The 14,011-nt window shown below is 40.0% G+C and overlaps 1 protein-coding gene across 6 annotated transcripts in view; it reads left to right on the top strand.

The window, feature by feature from the left end:
- The window catches only part of CHEK2 (checkpoint kinase 2), a 41,838-nt gene that overhangs the window by 23,860 nt on the left and 3,967 nt on the right, over positions 1 to 14,011 (top strand). For all 6 annotated transcript variants that reach the window (XR_008846162.1, XM_056529655.1, XM_056529647.1 and 3 more), the window contains exons 7-11: positions 2,618 to 2,671; positions 5,408 to 5,472; positions 7,731 to 7,827; positions 12,109 to 12,198; positions 13,686 to 13,849. Coding sequence is in view for 5 of the 6 variants with exons in the window: in XM_056529655.1 (XP_056385630.1) it covers positions 2,618 to 2,671; positions 5,408 to 5,472; positions 7,731 to 7,827; positions 12,109 to 12,198; positions 13,686 to 13,849 (470 nt within the window). In the remaining variant the exon portion in view is untranslated. The remainder of the gene's footprint in view (positions 1 to 2,617; positions 2,672 to 5,407; positions 5,473 to 7,730; positions 7,828 to 12,108; positions 12,199 to 13,685; positions 13,850 to 14,011) is intronic.

The following is a 14,011-nucleotide window of genomic DNA, read 5'->3' as shown; positions in this document are numbered from 1 at the left end:
ATTGTGCAGCGTGAAAATGAAACCTTCCAAAATTGGCAAAATTGCTTTTTTCTTTTCAATTTCGCCACACAAATTAGCATTTATATTTTTTTGGTTATGCCATACATTTTATGGTAAAATGAGGGATGTCATTACAAAGGACACTGGCCATGCAAAAAAACAAGCCCTCATACTCGTCTGTGTATAAAAGAGTTATGATTTTAGAAGGCGAGGAGGAAAAAACGAAAATGCAAAAATAAAATTGGCCTGGTCCTTAACCCCTTAAGGACCAAGGACGTACCGGTACACAGTAACCCCGCGTCATATGACGGCGGGCACGGCATCATAGTGAAGCCGGGACCCGCCTCTAATAGCGCGCAGCGCCGATCGCGGCGCCGCACGCTATTAACCCTTTAGCCGCGCGACTAAAAGTGAAAGTTGCCGGCTAGCTCAGTCGGGCTGTTCGGGATAGCCGCGGCTAATCGCGGCATCCCGAACAGCTTACAGGACAGCGGGAGGGCCCCTACCTGCCTCCTCGCTGTCCGATCACCAAATGACTGCTCAGTGCCTGAGATCCAGGCATGAGCAGTCATGCGGCAGAATCGTTGATCACTGGTTTCTTATGAGAAACCAGTGATCAATGATGAAGATCAGTGTGTGCAGTGTTATAGGTCCCTATGGTACCTATAACACTGCAAAAAAAAAGTGAATAAAGATCATTTAACTCCTCCCCTATTAAAAGTTTGCATCACCCCCCTTTTCCCATAAAAAAAATACACAGTGTAAATAAAAATAAACATATATGGGATCACTGTGTGCGGAAATGTCCGAATTATAAAAATATATCATTAATTAAACCGCTCGGTCAATGGCGTGCGCGTAAAAAAATTCCAAAGTCCAAAATAGTGCATTTTTGGTCACTTTTTATATAATTTAAAAATGAATAAAAAACGATCAATAAGTCCTATCAATGCAAAAATGGTACTGTTAAAAACTTCAGATCACGGCGCAAAAAATGAGCCCTCATAGCGCCCCATACACGGAAAAATAAAAAAGTTATAGGGGTCAGAAGATGACCATTTTAAACGTATAAATTTTCCTGCATGTAGTTATGATTTTTTCCAGAAGTCCGACAAAATCAAACCTATATAAGTAGGGTATCATTTTAACCGTATGGACCTACAGAATAATAATAAGGTGTCATTTTTACCGAAAAATGTACTACGTAGAAACGGAAGCCCCCAAAAGTTGCAAAACAGCGTTTTTTTTCAATTTTGTCGCACAATGATTTTTTTTTCCGTTTCACCGTAGATTTTTGGGCAAAATGACTGATGTAATTACAAAGTAGAATTGGTGGCTCAAAAAATAAGCAATCCTATGGATTTTTAGGTGCAAAATTGAAAGAGTTATGATTTTTTAAAGGCAAGGAGCAAAAAACGAAAATGCAAAAACGGAAAAAACCCCGGTCCTTAAGGGGTTAAAGGGGTACTCTTCCCCTAGACATCTTATCCCCTATCCAAAGGATAGTGGATCAGATGTCTGATCGCTGGTGACCCCCGTCATCTCTGCTTCGGCACCCCGTCGTCATCACTGCACAGAGTGAATTTCGCTCTGTGCCTGATGACGGCCGATGCAGGGGGCGGAGTATCGTGACATCACGGCTCCGCCCCCTCAATACAAGTCTATGGGAGTGGGCGTAGCAGTAGTCATGCCCCTTCCCATAGACTTGCATTAAGAGGGAAGGCTGTGACGTCACAAGGGGGGGAGCAGTGATGTCACGATATCGCCCGTCATCAGGCACAGAGCAAAATTCACACTGTGCAGTGATGACGGCGGGGTGTCGCAGCTGAGATCACGGGGGTCCCCAGCGATCAGACATCTTATCACCTATCCTTTGAGTCCTTAAGGGGTTAAAGGAGAACTGTGCTGAAACATTTTTCATTTCCCCTGTGCTCGGGATGCAAAAACTAAAAAAAAAATACAAAAAACTCACCTTCCTACATTCCCCCGTTGCACTGATATTGGTGTCCTGGTCCTCTGGTGCTGGTCTTCTTAATGCTTCCTGGGCTCAACCTGGTGACCTGGTGATACTGTGCTCAGCGTATTGTCGGCCGCAGCGATGTCCTCATATAATAAGACATGTCAGGGTAATGGAAGGAGGATATTCAAGGTTGCCAGACTTTCAGAAATAGGTCCTTAGAAATACTAAATGCAATTAGGGATAATTCCAAGAGCTTTATAGTATTGACTCAAGAAAGTATTGCAGAAAAAGAAAGGTGTGGTGAGCACCACTTGTAAGCAAGATGGATCCGGCCACTAGAAGAATGAACTGCTCTCCTGCATTATAACTGTGTGTCTACCCCCTCTATGGAGAACTTTGTGGAACAATCCATACAGTTTCATGATGCAGGAAATGTAAATGACCTCATTGATAGCACAGAATCATATGTCATTTCTGAGAGTGGAGGGGTGTTCATCATGGATCATATGACCCTGATGAAGGAAAGGATTAAAGGAATTTTCGGATAGAAATAACTAAGGTAATACTTGCTAAATTATATAAACTGGCTGACTAGCTACACCATGCATAAAGACATATTATTGGAGTGCATTTTTATGATTTTTTTTCTCTCTGCAGGATCCATCTAGCTCTGTAGAGATGGAGATTGAAATTCTAAAAAAAATAAACCATGTAAGTAAAACATATTCATTTAATGTATATTTAACTAATTCCCTACAATAATAAGCTTGAAATCAGGCTCAACATACAATGCTATAGACGGTCAAGATCTGTGAAATATGTCAATGGCTGGAAGGACTGACCAATTAGAATGGAGGTTTCACTTGTAAAACATTGATATTACTGAAGTGTATGCACTGACTGGCTGTCTGGTAGCGCCCCCTACAGTACAGGGAGGTATTACATGTTCTGTGCTACTCTTTACCAGTGCCAGTGTTAGCTGCTCCTGTGTACACAATGTGACAGCAGCTCCATTTTACCTTTTTGGGACACTGTGTGTACTGTACAGAACCCTGAAGAAGGACCCTTACTTTTATATGTAAGGATTTGCTTTATCTGTACTAGTTGTCTTCTTATTTTTCTATAATGCTCACCTTTTCTTATTTTTGGATGACATTTTGGTGGCTTCAGAACCAATTACCAGGTTTCCATAGAGTTATGGTCTCAAAATACAATGGTTTCAACATACAATGATCTTCCTGGAACTTGAGCTTGAGAGACACATTTCTTTAATTTGGATTAAGGGGTATTCCAGGCAAAAACTTTTTATTTTATATATCAACTGGCTCCGGAAAGTTAAACAGATTTGTAAATTACTTCGATTAAAAAAATCTTAATCCTTCCAATAGTTATTAGCTTCTGAAGTTTTCTGTCTAACTGCTCAATGATGATGTCACTTCCCGGGAGCTGTGCATGATGGGAGAATATCCCCATAGGAGCTGCACAGCTCCCGGGACGTGAGTCATCAGAGTGCAGTTAGACAGAAAACAGCAACTCAACTTCAGAAGCTAATAACTATTGGAAGGATTAAGATTTTTTAATAGAAGTAATTTACAAATCTGTTTAACCTTCCGCAGCCAGTTGATATATATAAAAAAAAAAAAGTTTTGGCCTGGAATACCCCTTTAAAAGGGTTTTGCTACCATGAACATATATACTTTTGTCCACAGAATAGAGGATTGATTATGATTGTGAGGGCATCTGAGCGTGACCCATTATGATCTTGATAGTAGGACTCCTAAGGCTAAGTTTCTACAATTTATTTATTTATTTATTTTTATTTTTTTAAATGCCAAGAAAAACGCCAATTCTGCTGCATGGCGTTTTTTTGGCCAAAAAACGCTGCGGACAGATTTTAGCTGTAAATCAATGAGAAATCTCTAAATTCTTATTCTACTTGGTGTTTTTCACTTTGGAGTTTTTATTAATCATTTTGGCGGTTTTCCAAAATCGCAGCATGTTGAGCCACTAGCGATTTTTTTTTTGCAGTTTTTGCAGGCGTTTTTTATTCTTTTTTGGACTTTAGCGATCCAAAAAAGTGATGGAGATACCTTTTTTAATAAAATTTCGTAGGGTACCATTAAAAATAGAAAAGATACAGTAGTGAAGGAAAAAAATAGTATCTAACAAAATGTTATCTTTTTTTTATAACAACATTTTTATTAATTTTTAAAACAGGCATCAATTCATGTGGGCGGGCGGGGACCTAAAAATGTAACAGACAATAATAAAAATGTAGTGTGTGTGTGTATGTTTTTCACTTAATTTTTTTAGGTAGTACTACTACTCCCAGCATGGAACACACTGTTCCATGATGGGAGTAGTAGTACCTGTACTAATTGACAGATTGCCCGTTGCGATCCTTCTGTATAATGTATAGATGCGGGCAGCCGTATATATACACCTATTCATATTTCCCGTAAAGAGCTTTGATTGGCCAGATGGTTCCAGCCAATCACAGCTCTCTGTGGGAAATAGTAATATGTGTATATATACGGCAGATCAGGGGACCATAGAAGAGCGGCCGCCCGCATCTATACATTATACAGGAGGATCACAGCAGGTGTCACGAGTGACATCCGCTGTGATCTTTCCTTAACTGCAGGTACTACTACTCCCAACATGGAGCACACTCTGCTTCGTTACATACATATTTTTTCCATCACTACTGCATCTTCTTTTTTTTTTTTGGGTACCCAACTAATTTTGGGTACCAAAAAAAACTGCCAAGGTACAATTTCCACACAAATGAAAAAAAAACGGCAGAAAAAACGCCAGACGCAGGGGGAGTGAAGGAAGATATGTACCTGTTTATTTTTTACTGCCGGCAGTATGGACGATAATTTTTCTATTCCGGAGTTCTCCATTAATGTGATTGAAAAAACGCCCACTAGGTGGCTCTGTTCTGCTCCCCGCACAAGTCAAACAGTTAGGGGCATGGCGAGGCACAGCTCTTGCAGGCTTCAGTGACGTTGCGTCTGCTGGGGAACGCCCATTTTCTCCTGCCGGGAGCTCACTATGTGAGCAAGGGGAAAGGTATGATAGAAAGATTTTTAAAGCTCGGAAAATTAGGGAATGGAATATAATTGTAGTTAGGGAATATAATCTGAGTTAGTTTAGAAAATATGGTGACAGGTACTCTTTAAACATGTATCCCGCCACCCGAGCCATCACTGAATGTGTGTTTAAAGCACAGCGAAGATGCTAGGATTGTGGCTACTGTAAAGCATTTTTTCTGTTTACTATAACAGCAGGCAGAATTGCAAATGCAGCTCTGCACCTTTATTACAAGCTGTAACTCAGGACAAGTACAGGATTATCTTTGTAAATACATTGTATTACTTTTTTAATCTAAATATGAAATGTAAAATGTTTCTTCTTAACTTCTGATATATATTGTTTGTGCAGCCATGCCTGATTAAGATTGAAGACGTTCTTGACTCTGAAGGTTACTTTTACATTGTGCTGGAACTGTGAGTACACAATATATTGTTGTTTTTATCATTTTATAATGATCATATTAACAGGATTATTTGATGACACAAATCCAGTTTTAAAACTGGCTTAAAAAAAAGTTACTTATCTGCCCGATCTGCTGACATTCCAACAGTGCCTGGGTTCCCACTGATCTAGATTTCCTGGTAAACAAACAGGGAATCCCCACTCCGCCTTTATGTGTTACACACATTTATAATTTTTTATCTTTTAAACACATTTAAAGGGGTTCTTCTAGACTTATTATTTTATATTTGGCCTTTTTATCAGGATGGGCCCTATTATTTCTTATGAAAGAAATGCCCACAGCACTAATTGTTGGCACCAGCATTGCAGCTTGTCAATCCATATGGGGGACAGTTCCTTGTACTGCAGCCTACCTTAATCAATAAATAGAACAAGCTGTAGTAACCTTACCTTCCTGGTCTCGTTATTATGTCACGGTGTTGTTGGGGAAGGCTGGCCCCTACATGTCCCTCAGCGTCTTCCCTAGATTGGCGATTGTTTCAGACAGTTTTTAAAAATAACCCCCCCCCCCCTCCCCCCCACAAATATTTTAAATAAAACGCTGTAAAAAAAATTACATTCCTGATCCAGCACAGGTAACAGCGTAACAAAAAAATTCCAAATGACAAAATTGCTGATTTCTTTTGTCGTATTACATCATAGAACAAAACTAAACAAAAAGTGATCAAAAGGCTACACAAAAGTGGTACTGTTAAAAACTACAATTCATGGTGCAAAAAATAAACTCTTAAAGGGGTATTCCAGGCAAAAACTTTTTTTTATATATCAACTGGCTCCGTAAAGTTAAACAGATTTGTAAATTACTTCTATTAAAAAAATCTTAATCCTTCCAATAGTTATTAGCTTCTGAAGTTGAGTTGCTGTTTTCTGTCTAACTGCTTTCTGATGACTCACGTCCCGGGAGCTGTGCAGCTCCTATGGGGATATTTTCCCATCATGCACAGCTCTCGGAACGTGACATCATCATTGAGCAGTTAGACAGAAAACTTCAGAAGCTAATAACTATTGGAAGGATTAAGATTTTTTAATAGAAGTAATTTACAAATCTGTTTAACTTTCCGGAGCCAGTTGATATTTAAAAAAAGGTTTTTGCCTGGAATACCCCTTTAACACATTACCATATGTGGACAAATAAGTTATAGATGTCAGAACACAGGAATGAACAATTTTTTTTTTTTTTTTTTATAATCCCAAAACATAAAATAGCCAAGTTTGGTGGTATTAGAGTCGCACTGAACCATAAAATAAAGTTAGAATGTCAGTTTTGTCATATTGTGAAAGCGAAAAAATGATTGCCCCCAAAATTTGCACAATTCTAATTTTTTATTTTACCTTACATATTTTTTATTGTTCTGGCATCATAATACATTATATGATTAAACAAAGTAGGCCAATAAAAAGTACATAAGCCACAAATGAAAACTCGAGGGGTCGTGAAGGGGTACAGCAGTGATTGCTATTATATGCGCTTTCAGTATAGCTACTCCCTAAACCCCACATGGTGCCCAAGATTACAAATGCATTACATAAAAGTAATAAACTGTAAGGGTGTGTTGATTTTAAGCCAGTTTTTGAAGCAAAAGGCAGAAATGAATTCCTTCATAATTGTCCTCCATTAATGATTTGTTTCTGGTTTTAGGGTTTAAAAACTGCATAGAACAACCTCAACATGGGAGCACACACTGCAAAATAGGTTGCAAGTTGCTCCAGCTTTTTCTAAAGAGACCATGCTCAGAGTTACAGACATGGGCAGATAACTGACAATTAGATAAAACAGAGGATACTAGCCTCCTACCTGATGGCTGTATGCAAAGTTATAAAATCTTGTTTTCCTTCTAAGTTCAAGAGTCGTAGAGATCTGGCTGAGCTGTAGCATGCATGCCTCCTCTGTTCTACACCCCTCTCTCCCCTGCACAGTTTTTTTTTTTTAGTTAAGTTTTGACTTCCAGCCCATAGCCTTGTACATCAATCATGTTGGGGATGGAGAAGGCATGCATGCTGCACCTTGGCCTGGCCTCTACAACTCGAGTTTAGGAGTAAAACATAATTTTATAACTTTGCAAACGAAGAGACAGATATATATATTTTTTATCTTATCAGTTATCTGCAGTTCTGGGTATGATATAGAGCCGACAGATAACCCTTTTAAGCAGATACCAACTTTTATAAGCTGAGTACACCTGTAACACAGTGACCCATTGTTTTCTAGGATGGAAGGAGGTGAATTATTTGAGAGGGTAGTGACATCAAAGCCAAAAGAGACAACTGTAAAACTGTATTTTTATCAGATGCTTCTTGCAGTTCAGGTAAATTACAATTCCATTAACTATCACACTGTAGAGCCTAGCAGTATCCACTTTGTGCTACAGACAAGGTACATACAAATGTTTAACACCCAGAACATGTGTAAAACATTATTTACTACTCAACTTAACAAGGGCAAGGTCCCATGTTGCAGTTACTGTATGTGGATGCAACCACATCTGCGTATAGTGACCACAAGACCTTGCCGGTAAAACTGCAATATCACCAGATGTGGTAGCTAAAAACATGGGAGCATGCATGTTGCAGATGAGCTGCGGTGACTGCATATTCTAACCCATAGCCTTGACCTATACAGTACTTGAAACAAACCCTTAGCAAGTTCCAGTAAATTGGTTTACAGCAAAATGCAGCATATTCACAATATGTAATATTTATTTATATACTGTAGCTCCAACAAATTTCTTCACACTTTTTTATGTGTAAAGACTCCGGCTTAATGCCTATGGTCATTGCAGCTTGTCTGCAACATGTACGGGCACCCTAAGGGGTCTATTCAGCAATAGGCACAGATCTTGCCACACAGCAAGATAGTCATGCAGTCTTACCAATAATTGCTGTAGTTCCAACACTAGCACAGGTAAAAGTGCAGCAATTCACAGTAAAACTGTATGTCTATGGGACTGATGAAGAGAGCGGAGTACAGTGCTTCAGGGAGAATTGTTCTTGGGATTGCTGGGGGTTCCAGCAGTTGGTTCCCTGGCAGTCATAAATGTTTTACTGATCTTGTGGATAGGCAATTGTTGTTTCTGAGCCAATGTCTTTACATTTTCCTAGTTTTCTAGAAACAGTAGGTAACAATTGTTTACACTGAATCTCAATAGCTAGAGTGCAAGTCACAACAAAACAATGAATTTGATGCAAAAATAATCTGCTTAGTCTTAGTGAATTATTTATACACCTTGTATATATTGCTTAAAAATAATAAAATAAAAAAAAGTCTGTTTGTAAATCTTGAATGAAACAGAAGCTTTTTTCCAGAAGTCTGATTGAGTAAGGTAATTTCTGTGCATTATATACACAGCCGTAAATCACAGCTGACATTTCCTGGCACTTAAAACCAGACTACTAGTCATCTATTTATATAAACACCAGAAGCATTGCCCTCCATAGCATTACGGTGCACGAAGAAGATGCATAGTATAATTCAGATACATTACAATATATATAAGGCCTAATACCTGTATTTTCTACCACTTTCCTAGAGCTTTATATTTATTTTTTTCTTCCGTCAAAATTGCTTTGAGGCCTCAGTTTTTTTTTTTCAATTTTTTTTTTATTTTTTTTTTATTTTTATTTTTTTTATACATGTCTTATGTTGTTCACTGATCCGTTTTGGGGTACATATAGCTAACTTATTAACATTTAATAATTAATTTTTTTTATGTTGTTAATAGAAATGTAACATACATCCAACCAAATTCTGTTGTGTTGTGCAAAAAAGGTTAGTCATTCCTGTCCTCTCATCTCCCAGTGTGTCAGTTATTACTGTCCCCTCATCTCTCCCTGTGTCAGTCATTAGTGTCTTCTTATCTTCCCACTGGGTGTCAGTCATAAGTGTCTTCTCATCTTTTAACCCCTTAAAGATGAAGCACATTTTGAACTTAAGGACCAGGCCATTTTTTTTTGCAAATCTGACCTATGTCACTTAATGCATTAATAACTCTGGGATACTTGTACTTATCAGTCTGATTACCAGACTCTTTTTTGACACATTCTACTTTAACATAGTGGTACATGTTCTTGGTGAAAAATTCCTAGAAATTCATGGAAATTTTGATAATGTATCTATTTTTCTAACTTTGCTTGTAAGGAAAGTATATTCACATATACATTATGTCTACTTTGTTGGCATTATAAAGTTGACATGTTTTTACTTTTTGAAGACATTAGAGGGCCTCAAAGTATAGCAGCAATTTTCTAAATTTTCATGAAAAATTCTAAATCTTGATTATTTTTTTTTTCCAGACCAGTTCAGTTTAAAGTGGATTTAAAGGGGTACTCTGGCGCTAAGACATCTTATCCCCTATCCAAAGGATAGGGGATAAGCTGCCTGATCGCAGGGGTACCACCGCTGGGGACCTCCGTGATCTTTCACGCAGCACCCCGTTACCATCAGCCCCCGGAGCATGTTCGCTCCGGGTCTGATGACTGACGATCACGGGGCCAGAGTATTGTGACATCATGGCTCTGCCCCTGTGTGATGTCACACTCCGCCCCCTCAATGCAAGCCTATGGGAGGGGGCTTGACAGCTGCGGGACCCCTGCCATCAGGCATCTTAGCCGGAGTACCCCTTTAAGGGACCTTTCTGTAAGAAATCCTCCATAAATTATCCATTAAAGAAACTTTACCCCTAAAAATATTCAAAATGACATTCAGAAAGTTTGTTAACCCTTTAGGTGTTTCACAGGAATAGCAGCAAGTGGAGGACAAAATTCAAAATTTTTTTTACACGAACATGTTCTTGTAGCCAAATTTTTTCCATTTTTACAAGGGATAAAAGGAAAAAGGTCCCTAAAATTTGTAACCCAATTTCTCTCGAGTATGGAAATACCTCATATGGGGATGTAAAGTGCTCTGCAGGCGCACAACAAGGCTCAGAAGGGAAGGAGCAACTTTGGGATTTTCGAGAGCGAATTGTGCTGAAATGGTTTTTGGGGGGCATGTCACTTTTAGGAAGCCCACATGGTGCCAGAACAGCAGAAAAAAAAAAACCTCAATGAATGTAACAGGGTATACAGTGAACCTTAACACCCCACAGGTGTTTGACGAATTTTCGTTAACGTTGATTGTGAAAATAAAAAATTATTTTATTTTTATTTTTTTAAGGCGGGGGGGGGGGGGGGGGGGGGGGGCGGGGGCTCAAACCTGCAGTTTTTGCAAAACTACAACTCCCAGCATGCACTGACAGACCTGTGTGCCTCTAGCTGTTGCAAAATTACAACTCCCAGCATGCACTGACAGCCGAACGGAATGCTGTGAGTTGTAGTTAGGCAACAGCTGGAGACTCACTGGTTGGGAAACATGTAGTTAGGTAACAGACTAACGCAGTGTTTCCCCACCAGTGTGCCTCTAGCTGTTGCAAACTCCCAGCATGCATGGTATGTCAGACCTGCCGTCTCCAGCAGTAGCCGCGATTGGTTGGCTGGTCTCGGCTGACCAATAGATATCAGCAGTTATCCCCTTTCGATCACCGCCCAGTGCGCAGCGGTGACCGGAAAACTGGAGAGTGTACAGGTACGCCCCTTGTCCTTAAATACTAGGACGCAAGGGTGTATCTGTACGCCCTTCGTCCTTAACTGGTTCAAAAAAAAAAAAAAAGTCCTTTTGTATGAAGCATTACTGCTTAAACCGTTTGTGTATATGTAGTATATATGTACTTTTTTAAATAAATTTTTTTATATATAGGATGAACACTGGGTGCCACAACAAAATTCTTAGTCGCCGTGGCGAACTGGCGCCTGTGATTTGTGAAGCCCTGCCTTAGATGTTGTGGTGGTTATTGACCAAAAACCATTTTATGAGGTTAACTACCAGAATTGGAGTAATTGCTGAACATCAGGTTGTTAGTTACAGCTAGGGATGTTGCAATATCATATATATATTTTTAACAGAGTACCAATTCATCTTATCAGCACATTGTAAAGCTTTAGATGAAAATGAAGCCCTCAAGGACAGAATTAGGATAAAAGCCCCCAGAACTTAGGTGGGGAATCCCCCTATTAGGTTTAGACCACCGAAGATAGATAGGTAGGGAAGCCCTTAGAGGATAGGCAAGTAGGAAATCCCCTGTGTTAGGCTAAAACCCCCAGTAGATAAGTAGTCAGGTAGGTAGGGAATCTCCTGTTAGGTAGAGTCCCCTTATTAAGTAGTTTCCCCCCAATAAGTCCCCTCCAAAAGAAAATAATAAAAATCCCACTAGCTTTCCCACTGCTCCTGTGCTGAGGCTTCTGCCCTGTTAAGGGTGTGGCTCCTTCTGCTTCACTTAGTTATCCCTAGTGGTGCAGGACCTGCCACGGAATAAAATGACATAATCACACCTGACAGGTCCGAATAACTGTGCGAAGAAGGTGGTTCTGCACCGCTTCAGATAATGGAGCAAACCATGAAGAAGCCTCAGTGCAGGAGGAGAGGTGAAAGGGATTTGTATTATATTTATGGTGTGCTTAGATAAAAAAAACAATTCTGTCTTGTGTACGGTACTTACGAATTTATGCTGTAGATAACTTTTTTTTATTTTTGTTAAACCTGTCGTGCCTTTTAGTATCTACATGATAATGGAATCATACATCGTGATCTGAAGCTTGAAAATGTGCTGCTATCATCAGCTACTGAAGAAGAATGTTGTATAAAGGTGAGTGCTATATGCTTTTATTTCCAATAACGTTTGATGTTAAGTAAAGGGGGATAGGGCATGCCAGAGTATCAGTAGTAATAAAGGAGCAAGGCTTTATAAAAATTCATGCAGAAGGAACTGACTTATCCAAATAATGTAAATTACAAAATACGTTTGGCCATACTAGACACACTTCCTCTCACCCCTAGGCTGTCATACAGATTCAGCAGTATTTGGAATGATAAAGTCCATTAAAAACATTTAAAGGGTAATTATCATTTTCAAAACAGTCTAACGTTAGGTTTGATCGGTGGGGACTCAGGTGCTGATAGCTAGAACGAACGGGCACAACCTCTCAGCTGAGCACTGAGAGAACTGACAAACTTTGCCAAATGAACACTCAAAGAGCAGTATGAATTGTAAACTGATTTAAAGAAAGTCTGAGAGCGTATATGGCATGCTCAGCTGACCACTTTTGCCTTTTTCTATCACTGGCAGTCTCTGCACCTAGTCCCCTACTGATCAAAGCTTCTGTGGTAGGTCAAGGGCTTTGGAAATCATTAGTTGCCCTTTAAGAGCATGTTAAGAATTATTTTTTTACCTGCACCACGGCCAAACCACGTTCATAATTGACCATACTACTCCACCCCTTTATAGTGATACCCTGACCTACAATGTCCCCGACATATCATAATTTCAACATACGATGGCCTCTCGGAGGCCATCGCATGTTGAAGGCAGCATCCACATACGCTTTTGTATGTCGGGGCCATCGCATAAACTGCTATTCGGCAGCGTAGACTGCTTCAGCTGCTGCAGGATAGCCGTTTAATGTGCCCCGTGTGCTCTGGTGAGTGTCACTTACCTGCCCCCACCGCTCCGGACTGTCCTCTTCAGGCTCCACTGCATGGCCGTCACTCTCCTTCATAGTCATCATGTCACCGCGCACGCCGTCCATTCATCCAATAGGAGCGACGCGATGACTGCGATGGAGAGCGATGATCCAGGGCAGCGAGGACACCCCGGTGATGTGATAACTGCGATGGAGAGCGATGATCCAGGGCAGCGGTGACGGTCCGGAGTGGCGGAGACACACGAGTATAACATTCTATATTACTATTGCACGCATCCCTCAACATACGATGGATTCAAGTAACGATGAGGGATCACTGTATAGTTTACTATATTAGCCTTCAGGGAGTGTGTGAGACCCACTATTGGCACTGGTCCAGACTCATGATTCACTACAGGGTTCTCCAATGAGAATTTCACTAGAAAAGGATGTCAGTCACACTGTAACACTACCTGCTTTCCTCTTTTGTGTAGAAGCCAGTAATAAAAAGGTCAGGCCATCTAACATAAAGATCTTTTAGTCCTTAATTTGATGTTTACTTGTGGATCACGATCTACTGTGTCTAACTCTGCTCTTTTTGATCAACAAACGATGTCTCGTGTAAAGAGTAAACTGGAATGTCTAATTTTAATCACTGTAATTAATTTTACAGATCACAGACTTTGGGCATTCCAAAATTGTTGGTGAGACCTCATTAATGAGGACTTTGTGTGGGACACCTACTTACCTGGCTCCTGAGGTGCTGAGCACTGCTGGTACTGGTGGATACAGTAGAGCTGTGGATTACTGGAGTTTAGGAGTCATTCTATTTGTTAGGTAACTACAGTGAAACCTTTCCAGAAGACCACCACCTTATCCAGACCAGATTTCTTGTGACACGTTTTTAGTTCCATGCCCAGTTTACATGTTTTTATGTGTCTTGCTGGGTAATGGAGGGTTGAACTATGAATATGTTGCCATATGTGCCAGGATAACTTC

Source organism: Hyla sarda, chromosome 1, assembly GCF_029499605.1.
Source record: "Hyla sarda isolate aHylSar1 chromosome 1, aHylSar1.hap1, whole genome shotgun sequence".
NCBI lineage: Eukaryota > Metazoa > Chordata > Amphibia > Anura > Hylidae > Hyla > Hyla sarda.
The sequence above is the reverse complement of the archived record's forward strand: the minus strand, read 5'-3'. Positions and strand labels throughout refer to the sequence as shown.